Below are 20,985 nucleotides of genomic sequence, written 5' to 3' on the forward strand. Positions count from 1 at the left end.
TACTTGAAAGAAAGTTTCTTTTTACTGGACATAATGTCAAAACAATGTATGCATTTTAAAAATATGGTATGGCAGTAATGAAATGACATCAAATTTTGCAGTTAACTGCTAAATGGAACCCTGGGGTTTTCGAAGGAAGTTCAGCTTATCATAAAAGGCCAGATTCACATTTATTTGTTTAAAAGTGTTTTAACTATTAAAAATTAAACACTCACACATGGAAATATTGAATATCAAAATCTAACATGTTAGATTTTCAGAGCGCTAGTTTAATAAGTTATCATACTTTTGCCCTAAATTCAGATAAAAAGCACTTCTTGGCAAGTACTATTGCATGTAGGAACACACCTGCACTTAGGAAATATTTCCATGACTAAGTAGCTGGTGGCCATGCACCCACTCTTCCTGTGTAAGTGAATTCTCATTCTACATGTTTCATTGCTTAAGTGCAACTAATATTGTTTTACCAGCTGGTCCCACACATGACATCAACATTAAACACCAGCCAAGAAGATTCTGGCAGATTAGGTAGCTAACCACGAAATAAACATGGAAGAAGATTTAGCTCAATAAAGTGCCTTACAAACATGAGGACCAGAGTTCAAATCCCAGCACCCACGCAACAAAGTGGGCACGGTAGTGCACCTTTGCAACTCCAGCTGTGGAGAGGCAGAGACAGGTGGAGCCCTGGCGCTCCCTGGGAAGCTTACCTACCATGCTTAGTTAGCACCAGGCAGTGAGAGACCTTGTCTCAAAAGACAAGCTAGGCATATCCTGAGGAATGACAATCAAGGTTAGCCTTTAGCTTCACATATCAGCAAACACAAGTACACCCGCGTAAGCGTGCACACGCACACAAACTGACTATATAACACTTTATAAGTGTTATATAATGTATACATTCCTTCTTTGTTTAGGTCTTTTTTTTTTTTCCTCCTTTAACCTCAGAATTCCTTTTTTAGTGCAAGCTGGAGTTGGATCTGTTTGCTCAGGACCAGATTTTAGGACCTGTATTCTGAGAGCAAGACACACAGGGAGAAGAAGTTAGTGCAATGTGTTCTATGGAACCACAGAAGAGCAGTGAGTGAAGAAAGCAGGATAAGCAGAGAGAGCAGCTGAGCTGGGCTGCACTTGCCACAGAACTCTTGCATGTACCAGCTGGAACCAGGAAGTGTGGATGGTCTTGCCCAGTTGTCTTGAGTTTGGGCAAATGGCCAGCCCTGTGTTCTCTAGAAGTGAGCATTCTCAACTGTAAGGCATTAGCAGATATCACTTCCAGGAACAGGATTAAGGATAACCAGGCATCTACTAGAGTGTGAAATTAGTCTTTAAACTAATTTAAAAAGTAGACATCCAAAAATTATGTTATCTGGGGGAAAGAGATAAAGAGTGACTCTCACATTTTAAACTACTACTTTTGGTGTTTTCACTACACATTTCCCTAAATGTGTAGTGAAAGATTACAGAAACACTGTAGATATGACCTCATATCTGTGCTATATTATAATTACATACGTTGAATCATCTCTGTACTTTCTCAAAGACAAGGCGTTTAAGTGAAAGGCATGCTAGAAGTTCCTTACTTCATTACGTCATAGACTTCCAATTCTTTTTCTGAAAGTTCTCTTTTCGAAGTTCCCAAATGAAACGGGTTTGGAAGTGTTGACTTCTTTCTAGCAAGCTGGAAGATAAGTACATCAGTTTATATCTAAGAATAGGATCACATAGCAGAAATGATTCAAAAATTTAAAACCTAAGAGCACTGCTTTTGTGCCGCTCCCTTTAAATATTTTCAGTGCAAATCTGCATCTCTTATTCTTTGCTAAGGAGGTTTCCAAGGTTAACCACAGTGAAAACTCCCCACCAGTTCCATCATTGAATACACACACACACACACACACACACACACACACACACACACACACGTGTATTTGTCTCTCTTGTGCTGTCTGAACTCCCCAAAGTCACGTGGTCTGAGTCTTATTCAGGGCAGCTGATTAGAGTTTGGTTATACATAAATTATTTAAATCCTCCTGATCTCTGTTTCCTACTGATTTTACCAAGTGAGATAACAGGCTACAACTAGAATGCAAACATACATGGAACAAACACATTCGGTTCTGGCTCCAACTGCATCCTACTGTTTTCATACGGGAGAGGGGAGAGTTAGGCTTGTGCACGTCACAGCACTCAGAAGCTCTGGAGCCCATTCAGACTCAGCCTTTCTTCTGCCTTGTCTAGCATCACCTCCATCCTCCTGATGGCAAGTTTCAAAACTGTGTGGAGAGACATCCGTAGCCTGGGAGTAAGTGCAAAGCTCCCAAGGGTGGTGATGACTTTGACAAATGTGGAGGTATCTTATAGTGTGTGTGTGTGTGGGGGGGGGGGGAGTGAGGAAGTCAAGAGAATTCACAACCTCAAGGATAGACACTCTCTGCTTCACATTCACATCTTTAATGTTTGTCATGTTCATAAATGCAGATTAAGAATCTTGTTACAAATAGGCATCTCCTCTTCCCCATTCTGATCTGTTTCTGTTAAATGTTTTACTGGCTACTGACACTGTCAGTCAGTCAGTCAGTCAGTCAGTCAGTCAGTCAGTCAGTCAGACTGACACCAAGACTGCCCCGCAGCTAGGGCCCTCTGTCACCCTTAACAATGCAGAAGAAAGGCCAATGTATGCCAATGTATGTGGCTGAAGCTTCTCTACCTGGAAGCATTGTCAAAAAAATGTTCTAGATGCCACAGGGCTTATGTCTTGGCACTCAATATTTCTTTCTCTTTTCAATTCTAAGGCTTTGCTTTTTCGTTAATGGAAAGCACCCATCATTTCAAATAAGGAATGTTCTCCCAATTAAAAAATAAAAATCTCTGAGTTATTTCTCACAATGCAGACATGTCAAATGAATACATACCTTAAGCAAGGCCACATTGTCGTCCGAGCCTTCAGATTCTCTTTGCTTCCGTACTGCATCTGGGGTAGCATGTGGGCTCAGACCAGCACTTTCTTCCCCTTCAGTGGGCTCACGTCCTCCACCGATCCTGGAGGGACTGGGCTTCCGTGCCTTGAAGGAATAGTCACTGAAAAAGGCTCTCCTGCATGTTGGAGAGGCTGCTGTTTTGGAAGGCCCCTGCAGCCGACTGAGGATAGGTGAAGTAGTCAAACTATCTGCTTTTTCACGTGGAGCAGCAAGGAACCAGTCAGCACAAGACAAGCAGGGCCCTGGGGATGTGGCTAGCTGTTCCTCTATGCGGGAGTCTACTCCTTCCAGCTGATGAAGGGTCGCTCTGACCTGATCTACATAGATGCAATCGGGACCAGGGTTCCCATTAGCTTTAGATGCACAGCCTCCAGCTTCTAACAGCACGCACAACATATAATGTCGCTGTAAAGGAAGATTGGTACATGTTCAGTTGAAACTATTTAATACTGTGTGCATGTATATGCTTGTAAATACTAAAGACATGGGTATTTGCAAATACTCGTGAGTTCTGAAAATCTCTCAATCATTTCTCTTAGTCCAGAGAAGTCCTAAGACAACTTTCAAATAGCCTCCGTTATCACCACCCTCACTCAGACAGGGCTTATGTGCAGCCTAGGCTGCCTTCAAACTCAAACTCGAAATCCTCTTGCCTCAGCCTTCCAAGTGCTAGGATCACAGGGATCATTAGCATGCCCGGCTCGGCTCTGTATTGTTTCACGAAAGGATAAAATCACTCTAGAAAGGGAACAAAACATCTTCAGATATCTGCTAAAAGCCTACACTGGATTTTACTAATATTGCTTCATGAGTATTAAATAGATACAGAAGGAAGATAGCAGAGAAGCATTTGACATTTTCTTGACTATAAGTAATTAACATATTCATACTGTAAGTGAGCATGTTTGTGTTCTTCAGCAAGTAGGTTTAAAAAATATAAAATGAAATCAAGAAGGAAGTGCATAGCTCACCAATCCGACAATTAGTAAGAAATATCTCCCTTCAGGTTCCTGGAAGGCCTCGGGGTCTGAGTCTGAAGGGGGCTGGAGGTGGTGTCTTGGGAACACCTCTCTCCATATTATCAGCTGGCCAATCCTTTGCTTTGCTGCTAAAGGCAGCAGGCAGTACTGGCGACAGTATGCAGCGATCTCAATAACATCATCCTTAGGCAGATGGCTGCACACCATATAACCCTGGGATTTAATCACAGAGAGCCAAAGTCAGCTAGTAGCTTAGAACAACCATCTCATATTTCTAAACGTTGCATAAACACCTCAATATAGGCTTAAAATAATGCAGTTTTAAACCAACTAAGCTAAGACTTATCAGAAGTCCAAGCTATTGATCTGAGTCAAGCTACAGATCAAGTTTGACAGCTGAAGGGACTTAGCAGACAGATTACTGCACAAAGCGAGATCACCTCAAGTAGGATTGATTATCTTGAATGTTTGGTTAGACTAGAACTAGAAAGAGAAGCGGGGTCAAGGTCAGCAGAGACATTTTTTTCTGTGTGCCGCCTGGATCATCCGACTCTGTTAAATATGTTGTATACTGTTTTTTAATGATATTTTTAAGTGAAATACTTAACTGTCTTAGATTCCTTTAATGGAAGTAGTTACTCAATGCTACAAGATGCGATGTATTTCACTTCTGAAGAAGAGGTTAAAAAGAGCAAGAACACTACTGCAAAAGGACATTAACAATATATTGCTGGAGACAGCTTGGCAGGAACTGGTCACCAAACCTGAGGACCTGAGTTTGATCCCAGGAGCCCCACACTGTAGAAGGAGAGAACAATTTCTTCAAGTTGCCCTTGGCCTTCACATATGTCTGTGACTCACATGTATACACACACTAAATGTCATTTTTAAAATTCTGAAGAAAAGAACATTCTACTCTTCTGTTTTATATATCTTCTTCTTTTAAGTGCCCTTTCATTTCTGCACACTTGGAAATGCCTTAGCATACAGTAAAACATGGAAAGTTACTGAATTTCTATATCTCTGGGGTTTTATTTCCAGATCACAGTCTTGCCTGCAAAGCGGCAATATTTCTTCCATGCGTATAAAAGTTTAAGAAAATCTACTTTAGGTCTATGAATATAGCTGTTGGATATTGATAAATCTTTTAAGCGTCAACTTACCTTGTAAAACAGAGAAGAACCCAAAATTGTATACAGCCGTCTCATGTCATAGTAATCCTCAGACTGGGGGGAAATTCACAGTTGATTTATAATTAGTACTTATTTATTCATTTTATGCAGAAGATAAAATATATTCTATTTGAGCTGCAATAGTTGAAGTAAAGATTATATTCATTAGAAACAACTTGATACGGTACCTTTCATCAGAGGTGAAAGGCCTGTGTGTTTACTTGTCCGACAGCTTTATCTGTGGTCCCACAACATAGTAGAACACACAGCATTTGCTATTTCATGAGGGACTTTGAAAGTAATTCTGTTGTGACAGGAAAGCTCCTATTATAACCCACAATATCTGATATTACCATGCACTACTTTTGAAAGCACAAATCAGCATACCCTGTTTGTGGGGGAGTGAGCGGTATTCAAAAACAATCTGAACACACATACTACTTGAGTAATCCCCCTTCCGGGGATCTACAAGATGACCGAGCGAATCATGACATTTTTGTGAAGATCGAAAGTGAATTATTTGGAATACAGAGAAATTACAGCTAGCACTACCTTCAATGACGGAGGGATGACCAGCTCAGTGTGACATCATGCCAGAGAATGGCACAGGCCTTAGAACAGTGCAGGCGTACAAGTAACAGGCTGAGGAAAATGGAAGTTCCAGCACAGCTGAATGGTGTGCACCTTCCCACAGCTACATGCAATATGCATGACTATACATGCAGGGTTTTGTGTAGGAATGGAAGAATATAGAAGTCTAGAAATGTCCATCCCAAACTCTGAGAGGATTTACGCCTGGGATGCCAGTGGAAAAGGATGAAGAGAAATATTTGTCTTTGTTTCTTCCTATAACATGCATCTTCTAATTTTATACTGAATGAAGAGAGAATGAAAAAGAAAATCAGAAACAACCCAAGTATCTCTGAAACTGTTACATCCTTATGCACTGCTATTTAGCAGTAAGAGGACTGAGCAGAGCAGGGCATGGTGGCACATGTCTGTAAGCAGAGCTCAGGAGGCTGATGCAGGATCACTGCAAGTTGGATGATAGAGAACAGTGTCATCAGCCCCTTTGTGTCTGTCACTGCTTGAGCTTGACTAGGTAAGTGTGGGCTCATATTGTTTCCTCATATCTTGCACTTTCCCCCTCTCTTATTAAATTATTTCTAACTAATCCAAGACACTCTTGTTCTGTAAGCAACTTCAGAGTGTACTCTAAGGGGCTGGAGATATGGCTCAGTGGTCAAGAGAGCTTACTGCTCTTGTAGAGGACCCAGGTTCAGTTCTCAACACAATTGGAGCACAACCACCTACAACCCCAATTCCAGGGGATCCTATGCCCTTTTTTGGTCTCTATGGGATCAAATATGTACATGGTACACGGATATACACTCAGATACATGCATACACATAAAATAATTTAAAAATTATGTACTTGGCTAAGCAATAGTAGCACACACTTTTAATATCAGCACTTGGGAGGCATAGACAGGAAAATATCTCTGAATTTGAGGCTAGCCTGGTCTACAGAGTAAGTTATAGTACAGCCAGAGCTACACAGAGAAACAGAAACCCTGTCTTAAAAAAACAAAACAAAAAAGTGCTCTACAACAGAATATATATAAAGATTTATTCTTGTCTTATCTATAGCCATTAGCACTACATTTCCTTAACTGTCTCACAGATGTCTACTTATATATTTATTACTTAGAGACAGGGCTCACTGTGTAACCCAGGTCAGTCTTGAACTTGAGATTCAACTGTCTCTGCCTCCTTAGTGCTGGGATTAATAAGGCACCATGCCCTGCCTCATGGATATTTTTAACAAACGTGTTTGATGAGAAGCCAAGGAGGACTGCACACTGAAGTTGGGTCACATGGTTGTCTCTTTCAGGATTTTTTTCTTCTTGCCTCTGCCTCCCTCCATCTTTCTCTGATTTATTTGTTATAGAGAGAAACTCTCCCATGTTCCCCAGTCTGGGTTTGACTGATTATCCCTTCCCTTCCACTGACAGTCTTGATCTGCCCTTTACTTAATTCTGTTAGATGAGCTAATGCCTCATCCAAGCATGTCATGGGTGGTTTCTGCACATCCACACTGTGAACAGTTTCACTGTCAACTTAGGGATCTAAATTGTGTGCGAGGTGAACTTCCAGGCATGTTCGGGGAGATTTTCTGGTGTATCTTAACTGACATATGGAGGGACCCATCATAACAGGACCACTCCCTTCGAAGGGTTGGAGGACCACATAGAGAGCGGGCTGAGTCCTGCATGCATACATGCTCTACTTGGCCATCTGACTGGCTCACAGTGCAGCCAGCCCCCAAGGCTCCTGCTGTTGGGACTCCCCTCCATGACAGGCTGCAACCTGATCCCTGAGCTAGAATAAACTCTCTCTTGTCAGAGTATTTCATCATAGCAACAGATAAAGAAGCCAAGGCAAGTACAGGCAATGTGCTGCCTGTTGTCTTTCTGTCATCTCTATGTGGTGTGGTCACCTTGAAGAACCTAGACCCTTTTGGTGGCTGTTGTTTGGTGGCTTGAGTGTCACTGATAACTACTGTTTATTGATAACTTACCTGCTGGTCTTTTCATTGGGGGGCCAAGGAACTAGAAGTTTAAAAAGTCCTTCCAGGGCTAAGTCAAGTTCATACCTACAGCGTACTCAAGTCATCAAACCATCTCCATCTCTGTCCTCATGAAGCCCCAGCACTTGTTAGGCAGTCACTGTGCAGCCAATGTCTGCTGCTGAATACAAAGCCCTGGGGCAAGTAGGCATTTGCTATTGTCAGGCCAGAGGCTGCATTCTCTAAGTCCACTTGTCAATCACTCAGAATGACTGACTACAAACTGGAGTTCAAAGCTGTGCCTCAGTGGAAATCCCCTTCCTCTTACCAGTTCTTCGAAGTCAGCGGCCTCAAGGTCACTCAGTGCTGTGTCCAGTTCCACCTATGAGAACACAAGAAGGGGCCCTGAACTGCCTGGAGGATTAAACAAGCATTCTCCTCTGTCACAACACTTAAGAAATATCTCAAAAGGCAACGTGCTATTTTTAAGCTCTGCAATATAAAATAGTAACTTATTTAACATATGTGTATTTTTTTATTAAAAGTTACTGCAAAATGTTAAAAACCTAGTGATCAACACAAAATAATTAATGAGATTAAAAAACCACTTTTTTATTTTAAGTTAATTTTTTTTAACGTGTTAAACTTCTTAAAGCAAAATGAAAAACTGCTATCATCGTGGCTAACCTATTTTAGGTCGCTTTTCCATTTCCTGTGTATTTTTCGATTCTTGGAAAATACCAACATTCTTCCCTGTCTCTCTCCTGGAAACAATGTTTTGAATAAAAGCATTGCCAATCGTTATTCAGATTAAAACATCAAGGCAGGAGTTCTCCTGGGATCTGGCAGAGTTGAACTTCCCCACAGAGTTATTAGACAAAAATCTTTACATAGAATTTGGCTTTTGTTTCTGTGGAAATTGCTGGAACTTTTCCTTAAAGCATCCACAACTTAAAAACAGAGTAAAATTAACCTGTAATACATAAATATGTATACATACAAAAATAGTTACTTAAATACGTACATATACACGATGTGCAAATAAGGATCCCCTGTTTTCTGCCCCCACCCTCGTTCCCTCCTAGGCTAAGGCATTCTCTGTGGGGCTGTCTCACACTGCGTTGTTCTGACAGCCTAAAGCTCCTGAGCGATTAGCCATGCCTTTCAATGCGTTCACACAGTGTGACTTACTACTCATTTGTGACCCACGTCTTCCTGCATCTAGCAAGCACTTTGTGTTCTCGTGTTTGGTGAGAACCCTGCACCTTGAGAAAAACTGTCAAAGAGATCAAGTACTTGTGATTTTTGAATTTTGCTCTACGTAGTCTCTGGGCTGATATGAGGCTAATAAACTGTTTCTATTAAAATAGGTGAAACACTGTCCCTCTAACAATGCCAGTGTGCCCAAGAAAAGCATGACCGAAAGTTCTCAAACACCTGGGGAAGAAAACCAAAGGGAGACCCCATCAAACCCTAAACACAAAACAAATTGTTTCCAAATTAAAACCAAATACTTCCACTGAACATTCGCCAATCTGCCTCACTACTACTTTTTAAACCTGAGTTATTTAGTGGGATTAAATTCCCTACTATTTTCATTAGAAGATAGATTGTGAATAAAAGCGACTAATCTAAGACAGTGAAGAATCTCAAAGAAAAGAAGAAAAAATTCTCTGAGCTTTTTGGTAAAACACAAAAGCTTTGAAGCTTCTGGTTCCTGGTCACAGGTGCAGAAAGCCTGCCGTAGGTGCTCAGCCCAAACAGGTCAAAGGCTCAACAGAATACACAAGCAACTCTTCTGTGTCTGGAAGATGGGCAAGAATGCAGCAAACTGCTGTCTCCAAGACCAGACAGACACTCACAGCTGCAGTCAGGGCTTAGGAAAACCTGCACAGTAGCTGGCAAGCTGCCAGAGGCTCCTTGTGGGTGGGTAATTTCCATAGTTGAAAACTCATAGAAACCCAGGCCATTGGGTCCCCCAAGCTTTTGTGAGTTTTCTCACCAGGAGCCTAACCAGGTTGCCATAGTGAATGCCCTTGTGACTCTAGGAAACACTAGGAAAGAAAGGGAACCAGGGAGCCATACTCTAGAGCACTGGGCTTTCTATAACTAAGCCTGTCCCATGGAGAAGCTAGTTAACTACAGAACAACCCCGTGGAATGTGGCAGAACTGGGGCTGAACACAGTCAGCAATAGCCTTCCTCAGTGCAGAAGCAGACAGTGTAACCTCCTATGTAGGAGGAGGGAAATGCCCAACTCCAGCTCATGCTAGCTAGTTGGCCTGTCCCAGCTGAGGGGAGAGGTAAGCTGAGATGGAGTTCCTAAGGAAGAACCAGTTATGAGACAGGGGCAAGAGTCTGGGGTGACTCGTGGCCAGAAGGTCAGCTCTCACTGGTACCTTCCCATTATAAAGGGATCTGGGGGGCTTGTACCTCTCCTGGGTTAAAAGACTCACAGTGGGTGTGAGATAGGCTTTGGAGTCAGGGTCCTTCTACCTTAAAGGCAACATTATCTAGTCACTTCCCATGTCACAAAGTGTGTTTTCTCACGAAAGCACTGCCGAGGCCAGCCATTGAGGTCTGGTCTGTTGCTGTGTATTGCAATGCTAAGTTCTGTAGGCAGTCTGGGCCTAGAGTCACATCTCACATTTACATGCAAACCTTGCTCCTAGATTTAAAACTACTGGTTAAATAAAATTGGCTACACCCAATTACTGGAGGGATTAGAGGCTGGTAAGGGAGGAGGGACAGGGAGTGACAGATGAGAAGAGAGAGAAGAGAAAGAATGAAGGGAGAGGAGGAAGCTGCCTGAGGGGAGATAAACCGTGAGCCCGAGGCCAGGAGAAAGAGCAAGTGGCTGGGGCACATCTCAGGGAGGTAGCCAGGCCAGCAGTTAGAAAAGTCATTGTCAAAGCCAAGTAAGACATCCATAGTCTGGGTCTCATATGCTGGAAAGCTATAAGCCCACCCCTTTATAAGGGGGTCGGGGGTCACCTTAAAGTGGCTGTACTACAGCCAAGTGGCATGCCTGAAACTTTTAAGTTTGATGTGATTTAAGAAAATGAGATTAGGGATATAGCTCAGTGGCAGAATGCTTGGCCAGCAGGTATGGACGCCTAGGATCAGGTTCTAGGACAAGAAAAAGAAAAGAAGATGGTCATTTTAGTCTGAGACTGTCAACTCACAAGACCAAGGACAAAATAAAAGACCAGCAGGTAAAGTGTCCTGTATATATGAGCTGACACCCCAACTTCAACTAAGAGCCATGTAATGGAGCCTCACAGCTGAGACTGTGGTCCCAGTGAGCCCTTGCCCACTTCACCGGCGAGTGCTTTCCCATCTCCACATATGACTTAAGTGATTAATAGTAAACTGTCGGTCACTTGGGTATATGCTGAGGGACTTCATGAAGAATAGAATCTTGGGTGTTTTCATGGCCAGAGAGGTGACCATACAATGTCACCTCATTTAATATTGAGAAAATGCTATAAGTAAAGGGATTAAATGGTGGGCCACACTAAAGGTTTCTGAAATGGTCTTGTCAGTGGTGTAAAGTTACATGTGGTAGATAGTCATGAAGTCATACTGAAAACACCTAAACATTGTGAAGCCCTGTTGGTTAGCTGCATATGGAACAGACCAAAACCTAAACATGTATGTTCATAGAGAGGAACTAGAGATGTGGCTCAATGGTAGGACATGATTTCTGGATGTAAGAGGCTGAGGGTTCAACCTCAGAGTCAAAAACAAAACAAAGAATTATTTGTTCTCCCGGCCCTTGTGTTCTTAAGGATTATGTTAAGGAGGTGAATGCAGATCACCACAGGATTTGGTTAGCCACAGTCTTTTACTAGTATCAAGGAAGGGAACACCCACAGCTTTCATCTGGACAGAAACAAAAGATGACCTTGTGTTATAAAATCAGAGCCACAAAATTGCCAAGTGAGCTGTTCAGCTTAGATTTCTGACAAGAATTCTGAGTTTGGAAAGTTTAAATATAAAATAGGATGAAAGAACCAATTTCTATTTTTAAGGATCATTTGCTGGACCTCCTACTTCAGCAGGTTCTTCAGTTATCACCTATAATCCTGAAATGCACGAGTGCGCGCGCGAGCACACACACACACACACACGCACACGCACAGGCACAGGCACACGCACACGCACGCGCACGCACACGCACACGCACACGCACACACACACACACACACACACACACACACCCTAAAGAGAAAGGGAGAAGAGGGCCAGCTCAGTCCTGGAACCTCGTCAGAGGTGGGGGAGGTAACCAAGCACACTACCCTATCCTCTGACCTGCACATACCATGGTGGTTGGGCTGCCCCAAGTATAAGTTTAAAAAATTATTTTACAAAGGAAAACAGAATGCTCCAGGCTTAGGATAAGGTGCGTGGCTCTGATGCTTATTTGGGACCCCTAAGTTACCTTGAGTTCCTGTGGAAGTACGAGCCAACGGACTCCCGGGAGGTTGTCCAAAAGCACGGCACTGGCTGCGGCGTACTGCTGGGCGCTGGGGCTGCTGCTGAGATGTAACTTGCCGGGCCGAAGAGCTCGTTCGAAGAACAAACTGAAGAAATGATCCAGACGAGGTGCGTTCTCAACCTGGCAGAAGGCGCTGGAGAAGCAGGAGCTGGACGTGAGCCCAAGCTGGTGAGAGGTGCATGGCCTGCCCTAGCTCAGGGGACCGGCTCTGCCCCAGCACGGATGCTCTCCTCCTGTTCCTATTCCTGTAGTTACCGCTACTGCTGTGGGGTGACTGAAGGAGGGCTACACCAGGGAAGAACTGCTGGGCCGACACACAGGGCCATGCACACAAGAAAAGGGGCCAAAGTCCCACTTCCTTCCTCCTCTCTTTCTCCCAACCATTTACAACTCCCAGTGTCTTCCAGGAAATGGAGGGTACGAAAGAGATTCTGCACTCTGCAGTACAAGAGATTTGGCTTTGAACTGTTCTTACTAGGCAACTCTCATATGGCCAAAATCAACAGGCCTCTCTCTGAAGTTTGGTTTCCAAGCTAAAGCTGGGGTTAATATGATCCAACTCCCCTTCAAAACACCTAGGGTTCACTACACACAACTTCTTATGGTGCTTATTATGACTATGGGGGAAATACAAAATTCGGAGCCAAGTTATTTTCTCCTCAATTGAGGCCCCAGCATTGGAGGGAGGAAGGGAAGGAAAAAGGAAGGAATACAGAGAGACAGACAGAGGGGAATGGAGAGATTAAATAGCTGATTTAGCCGTGCAAGTGCAGCCCAGCGTTAAGCACGATTCTTCTTTGGACCAGCTCAGGAGATGACACCATGGCTGCTGGCTTGTATCTTGCCGGAGAAACATTCACTGACTCATCCTGCAAATATTTAAGTGCCTACTTTGTTCCAGCCACGTTCTCTTTGCCAGGAGTACAGCAATAGAATCAGACAAAAGACAATGAACGCCCACTGAGCACACAGGCTGACGAGGAAGGCAAGGAGGTGACGGGTGGCTGGATGGGAGGTCAGGTGTTTTATTCATGTTTTTATTTTATAGAGAGGATCTGCCTGAACTTGTGAGATTACACGTCCCTTCAGCTTCCCAAAGAGCTGCGACTTTAAGCATGTAACTTCGCACCCAGTCAGCTTGCTGTTCTAGAGTAAATGATTAAGAAACACTCTGAAAATAGGCCATTTAAGTTAACATCTCTGTATGAAGAAGACCCAGCAGAAGGGAAGAGGGCAGAGCCTGTGGTGGACAATTGTTGCCAAAGCAGGGTGTGGTTTGAGATTCTACCAGACAGGCAGGTAGGTGGGACCCAGGTAGTAGTGCTGGTCATTCTAACTGCTTTATGGAAATTAATTAATGGAGCAGGAATAGAGACAGAGACCCAGAAACAGCTACTACCATGCAGCAGCTGTTGGGCAGGAAAATGGGGAATACCATTTTCTACAGTGAACAGGCACTGTAGACAGCTGGGGAACAGAGAGAGGAGATAGAGCTTTAACTCAATCATAATGCTAATAGGAGCTTGCTCACACCTTCAAAATGATCATTAAGCCTTTGGACCTCTGAAATACCTTTTTGAAATATTTTTATATAAAAAAGCTTAATTAAGAATTGTTACAAAATGTCTATTAGTAACTGCTTACACCCGTGTGCTTCTTAAAGAACACAAGCATATTCCCATTTATTTTCTTTTTTTTTTTTTTAAGCCACCACCATGCAGCTACCTTTTTTTTTTTAAGATTTATTTATTTATTATATGCAAGTACACTGTAGCTGTCTTCAGACACTCCAGAAGAGGGCGCCAGATCTCGTTGCGGATGGTTGTGAGCCACCATGTGGTTGCTGGGATTTGAACTCTGGACCTTCGGAAGAGCAGTCGGGTGCTCTTACCCACTGAGCCATCTCAGCAGCCCCCCCATTTATTTTCTTAATTTCCTGTTTAAACAAGGCAAAATTAAATAAAGTTGCTGCTACTCCAGAGAAACTTTCATATCAATAGAAGGTAAAGTGCAGAGAAACTGGGTCCCTCTGCCCTTCACCTACTCTGTGGACCACACGACTGCTTCAGCAGTTTGCTGCATGTATGAAATCCATCACAGAAAAGTGATCCTTGATATCTCTCGGTTCGTGCAAACACCTCAACTAGGGCACAATACAGCCAAGTTTGCTACTCTAACAGAACATTAAAAAGGCAATTAATACCACGGCCTCACTCCTCATTGATTAAATCATACCAGTCAAGGCGAAAGGCGCTGTGTTTGGATGACTGGCCTTTTGCACCTCATTTATTTAGAAGTTCCTGGCATGTCATCAAGTCTGGGGGGTGTGACTCCTCACAGGTTCCTCCATCAGAGAACGTGATATAAAATAATGATCTCTCCAGATTAACATGATCACAGAAGTTCATCCCTGATACCTTGAGCACAGCCCCACTAAACTGTCCTCATAGAAAACCAGAGAGAGATACCACCATGTTTGGAAAAATGCATAAGTTATCTTTCAGTTTCTGTACGGGTATACCCTGGTGCTCAGAGCAGAGGTGTCACTTCATCCGCAGAGGCACTAGAATCTGCAGAGATCCCACTGGAGAAAAATGTTTGCTAGGCACAGTTCTGTACATTCAAATGGTTACCGGTTACCTCAATTTTCCCCTTCAAATCAAGAAATATGTATCACATTATAAGGCTAGAAATCAAAAGCACAACAACAGGCCACAGCACCAAGAATGAGCAACAGTGAGCACTTGACCCTATAGGACATCTATATCATCCCCTCCATGGCTCAGGAGAAGGTGTCTTGCCTTCTTCAGAGGTGCAGGATGGGTCACAGCACAGAGATGTCCTCTGGATCCAGCAGGGCCTTTGCACGCTGAACTCACTACAGTTAAGGTCATCTGCACAAGGCCCGTACAAGATTGCACCTGTAGGCATTTCGTCATGGATGGGGCGGGGCCCCGAGGAACCATAGCAGGAGATGGCTGCCTCAGTGGAGCAGTCACTGCTCTAGTTTCGAGTGCTCTAGTAAACACTTCCTGACAACACTTGAGCTTGAGTGAATAACCCTAAATAAACTCAGTGGGTCACACGAAAGACATCTAAGTAGGAGGGGCTTGCTGGGAGGAAAGAGGGTTTCAGTGGTAGCAGTGGTAGGGGGAGGTGACAGAGGGTCATGAAGATTGAACATGACTACAAACTTACAACAAAAGAGAAGCAGAACATAAGCATGAAATGGAACACATGTTCATGTTTTACAGAGACTACATGAAGGAATGCACACAGCATCTTAACATTCTATACTATGTGTCTGATTCCTGTTAACTGTGCTTTGTTTATTTTGTTTTTTGAGACAAGGTCTATAACTTAGACTCGCCAGAAAACTACTTATGTAGCCTAGGTCAGCCATGAACTTAGTCATCCTCCTGCCTCAGACTCATAAATTCTGAGTTTACAGATGTGAGCCACTATGCCTAGGCTAAATGCACATTGTTGATTCAATTTTTTGAATAAAGGAACCTTTTGGGGCAGTATGATAGCAAAGAAAACACAAATATTTACTTAAAATCTTACTCTTGTCTATATGCTACACAGACATGCACAGCATGTCTATTTGCCTCTAAACAAAAGGACCAGTATGTACTGGTTACTATACATCGTAACATAGGACTTGTTGTAATCACTAGGTCCTGCACTAACTAGCAGTTTATATGCGTTTCTTCATGGCACATTACGGGATGTAACGTGGAAGGAGAAAGAGCATCATGGGTTCACTAAGATCCAGGTGTGGCTGTTCATACCTGCTGCCCCAGCTCCTGAAGGCTCAGACAGCAGTCATAAGCTCTGACTGCCCCAGGCTACAGAGCAAGGCTCAGGCCAGTCTGAGCCACACAGAAAGATCCTGTTTCAAAAATTAATTCGTAGTTGAATTAAATAAAAATTTAAAAAGAAAGAAAACCTGAGGAAACTGTCACAGGCAAGGAGTAAACCAAAGTGCCTGCTTCTCAAGCAAGAAGCACTGCCTGACACAGAGGAAGACACAGGAGACACCGAGCATGACATAGATTCCAGAGAAACACTCACCTGTCTAAAGAACCATACATGAACTTTAGGGTTTGGGCCACATCTTCTATCATGTTCCTTAACTGGGGAAGAGGAACTCTTAAAAAAACAAAACAAAACAAAAAACAAAAAACAAAAAAAGAGTTAACTCGTTAATGACATGATCTGATGACACCAACCCGCAAAGAAGCAAGATGTCTTTCTGCATATATATTTGTCGGGTTTAGTCAGCTGTGGGCAGGGCTGTAAAGGGTGCTTACCCCACTAGTGAGGTCACCCGGAGGTAGGCAGCCACTTTGGCATTGCAGAGTCACTGTTTTACCAAAGATATCGAACATCTGGGAAAAGTACCCTGTGCTGAGCCTTGACCCCCATATTCTCCAGCGTGAATAAAATGGCGGCTCACTAAATTCAAAGCAAATTCTTGTGAAGTCTGAGTGGAAGAATACACCCCAACCTCTGTGTTGTCAATACTGACCATCCCACAGATACAGGTAATAACACAGCCCCAGGGCAGCGCCTTGGGATCATGAACCATCACAAGGAGTTTGCTTTTTGACAAAAGGCCATGATTGTAATGAGACAAACCTTGTTTCCATTATTTTACTTTTTTTGTTGTTGCCATAGTTTCAGAAATGTTGTTTAAAGGGAAACAAAAAGATCCCAACTCACTCTTCAGCAGGCAGGCCAATTAACAGCAACTTGTCAGACTCTTTCAAGTAAGCAACATGAATTTGTTTCCCATTTAAATGGAGGGATGAGCTAAGAAAAAACACAAATTCAAACTCAAGATGTGGTTAGAATATCTTTAACTGTTATGGAGTTATAAAAATATCCTTAAAAGGTTACACATGGTATAATTTAAGAACTGAATTGCTTAATAAGCAAATTTCTTGCCACATACCTAACTGCCACACAGAAAAGGCAGGGGTTTGTAACAACAAGAATACATTTGGGATTATCTCCAAACCCCCAAGACACACAAAGGAGAATCAGTACATGTCTACAATCCTGGCTTTCAGGAGGTTTCGGCGGAAGGATTGCTATGAGTTTGAAGTGACATAGTTTGAGTGACATAGTGAGTCCCAGGCCAGCAGGGCTACAGAGTGAGACCCTGTCTGAAACTTGGGTATGTGTGAAATGTTTTGTTGACATGAAGTGGCGACACACAGTTTATGATATTTTTTAAAAGACTCTGCATCCTAGCTCAGACCCTTTGGGATTGCCCATGTATGGACACAATCACTAAGGAGATTACACAGAGATCAGAACAGTGATTGCACCTGGAGAATGACAGCCCAGTATGAGATACGAATTAGAAGCAGTGATGGAACTTGAGTCCTACGCACATAGGTGCTCACGGAAACTCCTGGACAGAGCACCTGTACACTATGTGATGACTACCGGGGGAGCTCTTCTGTCAGAGGCTGTGGGTATGCAAGTTCATGCATGGGCAATGTATTCTTAATTATTCTTCACACAGCTACAAACACTTAGATAACTTCTCAAAAGAAATACAATAACCAACTCTGGAACCATAGAGAACACACGTGTGTGCTACCTGAAATATGAACTATTGAAAAGATTTTTTTTCAAACAGACCATTGTTTTATGTTAAAGTGTAAAGGTACATACACTTTTAGGCAAACATTAGCCTCTTTTTTTTTTGATTTTTAATATTTTTATTACATATTTTCCTCAATTACATTTCCAATGCTATCCCAAAAGTCCCCCATAGCGCCCCCCACTTCCCTACCCACCCATTCCCATTCTTTTGGCCCTGGCATTCCCCTATATTGGGGCATATAAAGTTTGCAAGTCCAATGGGCCTCTCTTTCCATTGATGGCCGACTAGGCCATCTTTCGATACATATGCAGCTAGAGACAAGAGCTCCGGGGTTCTGGTTAGTACATCATGTTGTTCCAACAATAGGGTTGCAGATCCCTTTAGCTCCTTGGGTACTTTCTCTAGCTTCTCCATTGGGAGCCCTGTGATATATCCAATAGCTGACTGTGAACATCCACTCCTGTGTTTGCTAGGCCCCGGCATCGTCTCACAAGAGACAGCTATATTTGGGTCCTTTCAGCAAAATCTTGCTAGTGTATGCAATGGTGTCAGCGTTTAGAAGCTGATTATGGGATGGATCCCTGGATACGGCAGTCTCTAAATGGTCCATCCTTTCATCACAGCTACGAACTTTGTCTCTGTAACTCCTTCCCTGAGTGTTTTGTTCCCAATTCTAAGAAGGTGCACAGTGTCCACACTTTGGTCTTCATTCTTCTTGAGTTTCATGCGTTTATCAAATTGTATCTTATATCTTGGGTATCCTAAGTTTTGGGCTAATATCCACTTATCAGTGAATACATATTGTGTGAGTTCTTTTGTGATTGTGTTACTTCACTCAAGATGATGCCCTCCAGGTCCATCCATTTGGCTAGGAATTTCATAAATTCATTCTTTTTAATAGCTGAGTAGTACTCCATTGTGTAAATGTACCATAATTTCTGTATCCATTCCTCTGTTGAGGGACATCTGGGTTCTTTCCAGCTTCTGGCTATTATAAATAGGGCTGCTATGAACATAGTGGAGCATGTGTCCTTTTTACCGGTTGGGACATCTTCTGGATATATGCCCAGGAGAGGTATTGCTGGATCCTCCGGTAGTACTATGTCCAATTTTCTGAGGAACCGCCAGACTGATTTCCAGAGTGGTTGTACAAGCTTGCAATCCCACCAACAATGGAGGAGTGTTCCTCTTTCTCCACATCCTCGCCAGCATCTGCTGTCACCTGAATTTTTGATCTTAGCCATTCTGACTGGTGTGAAGTGGAATCTCAGGGTTGTTTTGATTTGCATTTCCCTGACGATTAAGGATGTTGAACATTTTTTCAGGTGTTTCTCTGCCATTCGGTATTCCTCAGGTGAGAATTCTTTGTTCAGTTCTGAGCCCCATTTTTTAATGGGGTTATTTGACTTTCTGGAGTCCACCTTCTTGAGTTCTTTATATATATTGGATATTAGTCCCTTATCTGATTTAGGATAGGTGAAGATCCTTTCCCAATCTTTTGGTGGTTTTTTTGTCTTATTGATGGTGTCTTTAGCCTTGCAGAAGCTTTGTAGTTTCATGAGGTCCCACTTGTCAATTCTCGATCTTACAGCACAAGCCATTACTGTTCTATTCAGGAATTTTTCCCCTGTGCCCATATCTTCAAGGCTTTTCCCCACTTTCTCCTCTATAAGTTTCAGTGTCTCTGGTTTTATGTGAAGTTCCTTGATCCACTTAGACTTGACCTTAGTACAAGGAGATAGGAATGGATAGATTCGCATTCTTCTACATGTTAACAACCAGTTGTGCCAGCACCATTTGTTGAAAATGCTGTCTTTCTTCCACTGGATGTTTTTAGCTCCCTTGTCGAAGATCAAGTGACCGTAGGTGTGTGGGTTCATTTCTGGGTCTTCAATTCTATTCCATTGGTCTATTTGTCTGTCACTATACCAGTACCATGCAGTTTTTATCACAATTGCTCTGTAGTAGAGCTTTAGGTCCGGCATGGTGATTCCACCAGAGGTTCTTTTATCCTTGAGAAGAGTTTTTGCTATCCTAGGTTTTTTGTTATTCCAGATGAATTTGCAGATTGCACTTTCTAATTCGTTGAAGAATTGATTTGGAATTTTGATGGGGATTGCATTGAATCTGTAGATTGCTTTTGGCAAGATAGCCATTTTTACAATGTTGATCCTGCCAATCCATGAGCATGGGAGATCTTTCCATCTTCTGAGATCTTCTATAATTTCTTTCTTCAGAGACTTGAAGTTTTTATTATACAGATCTTTCACTTCCTTAGTTAGAGTCACGCCAAGATATTTTATATTATTTGTGACTATTGAGAAGGGTGTTGTTTCCCTAATTTCTTTCTCAGCCTGTTTATTCTTTGTGTAGAGAAAGGCCATTGATTTGTTTGAGTTAATTTTATATCCAGCTACTTCACCGAAGCTGTTTATCAGGCTTAGGAGTTCTCTGGTGGAATTTTTAGGGTCACTTATATATACTATCATATCATCTGCAAAAAGTGATATTTTGACTTCATCTTTTCCAATTTGTATCCCTTTGATCTCCTTTTGTTGTCGAATTGCTCTGGCTAGGACTTCAAGTACAATGTTGAATAGGTATGGAGAAAGTGGACAGCCTTGTCTAGTCCCTGATTTTAGAGGGATTGCTTCAAGCTTCTCACCATTTACTTTGATGTTGGCTACTGGTTTGCTGTAGATTGCTTTTATCATGTTTAGGTATGGGCCTTGAATTCCTGATCTTTCCAAGACTTTTATCATGAATGGGTGTTGGATCTTGTCAAATGCTTTTTCCGCATCTAACGAGATGACCATGTGGTTTTTGTCTTTGAGTTTGTTTATATAGTGGATTACGTTGATGGATTTCCGTATATTGAACCATCCCTGCATCCCTGGGATGAAACCTACTTGGTCAGGATGGATGATTGTTTTGATGTGTTCTTGGATTCGGTTAGCAAGAACTTTATTGAGGATTTTTGCATCAATATTCATAAGGGATATTGGTCTGAAGTTTTCTATCTTTGTTGGGTCTTTTTGTGGTTTAGGTATCAGAGTAATTGTGGCTTCATAGAATGAGTTGGGTAGAGTACCTTCTGTTTCTATTTTGTGGAATAGTTTGTGAAGAACTGGGATTAGATCTTCTTTGAAGGTCTGATAGA

General features: G+C 42.5%; 1 protein-coding gene across 2 annotated transcripts in view; it reads right to left on the bottom strand.

The window, feature by feature from the left end:
- The window catches only part of Intu (inturned planar cell polarity protein), a 70,281-nt gene that overhangs the window by 6,195 nt on the left and 43,101 nt on the right, over window positions 1-20,985 (bottom strand). For both annotated transcript variants that reach the window (XM_021158513.3, XM_029474787.2), the window contains exons 6-13: window positions 16,931-17,020; window positions 16,280-16,357; window positions 12,146-12,335; window positions 8,031-8,084; window positions 5,125-5,187; window positions 3,953-4,174; window positions 2,916-3,386; window positions 1,584-1,681 (exon numbers count right to left, since the gene is read on the bottom strand). In XM_021158513.3, coding sequence (XP_021014172.1) covers window positions 1,584-1,681; window positions 2,916-3,386; window positions 3,953-4,174; window positions 5,125-5,187; window positions 8,031-8,084; window positions 12,146-12,335; window positions 16,280-16,357; window positions 16,931-17,020 — 1,266 coding nt within the window. The remainder of the gene's footprint in view (window positions 1-1,583; window positions 1,682-2,915; window positions 3,387-3,952; window positions 4,175-5,124; window positions 5,188-8,030; window positions 8,085-12,145; window positions 12,336-16,279; window positions 16,358-16,930; window positions 17,021-20,985) is intronic.

The sequence above is a fragment of the Mus caroli genome, unplaced genomic scaffold (assembly GCF_978045245.1).
Source record: "Mus caroli unplaced genomic scaffold, Mus_caroli_1 scaffold_3, whole genome shotgun sequence".
NCBI classification, from domain to species: domain Eukaryota; kingdom Metazoa; phylum Chordata; class Mammalia; order Rodentia; family Muridae; genus Mus; species Mus caroli.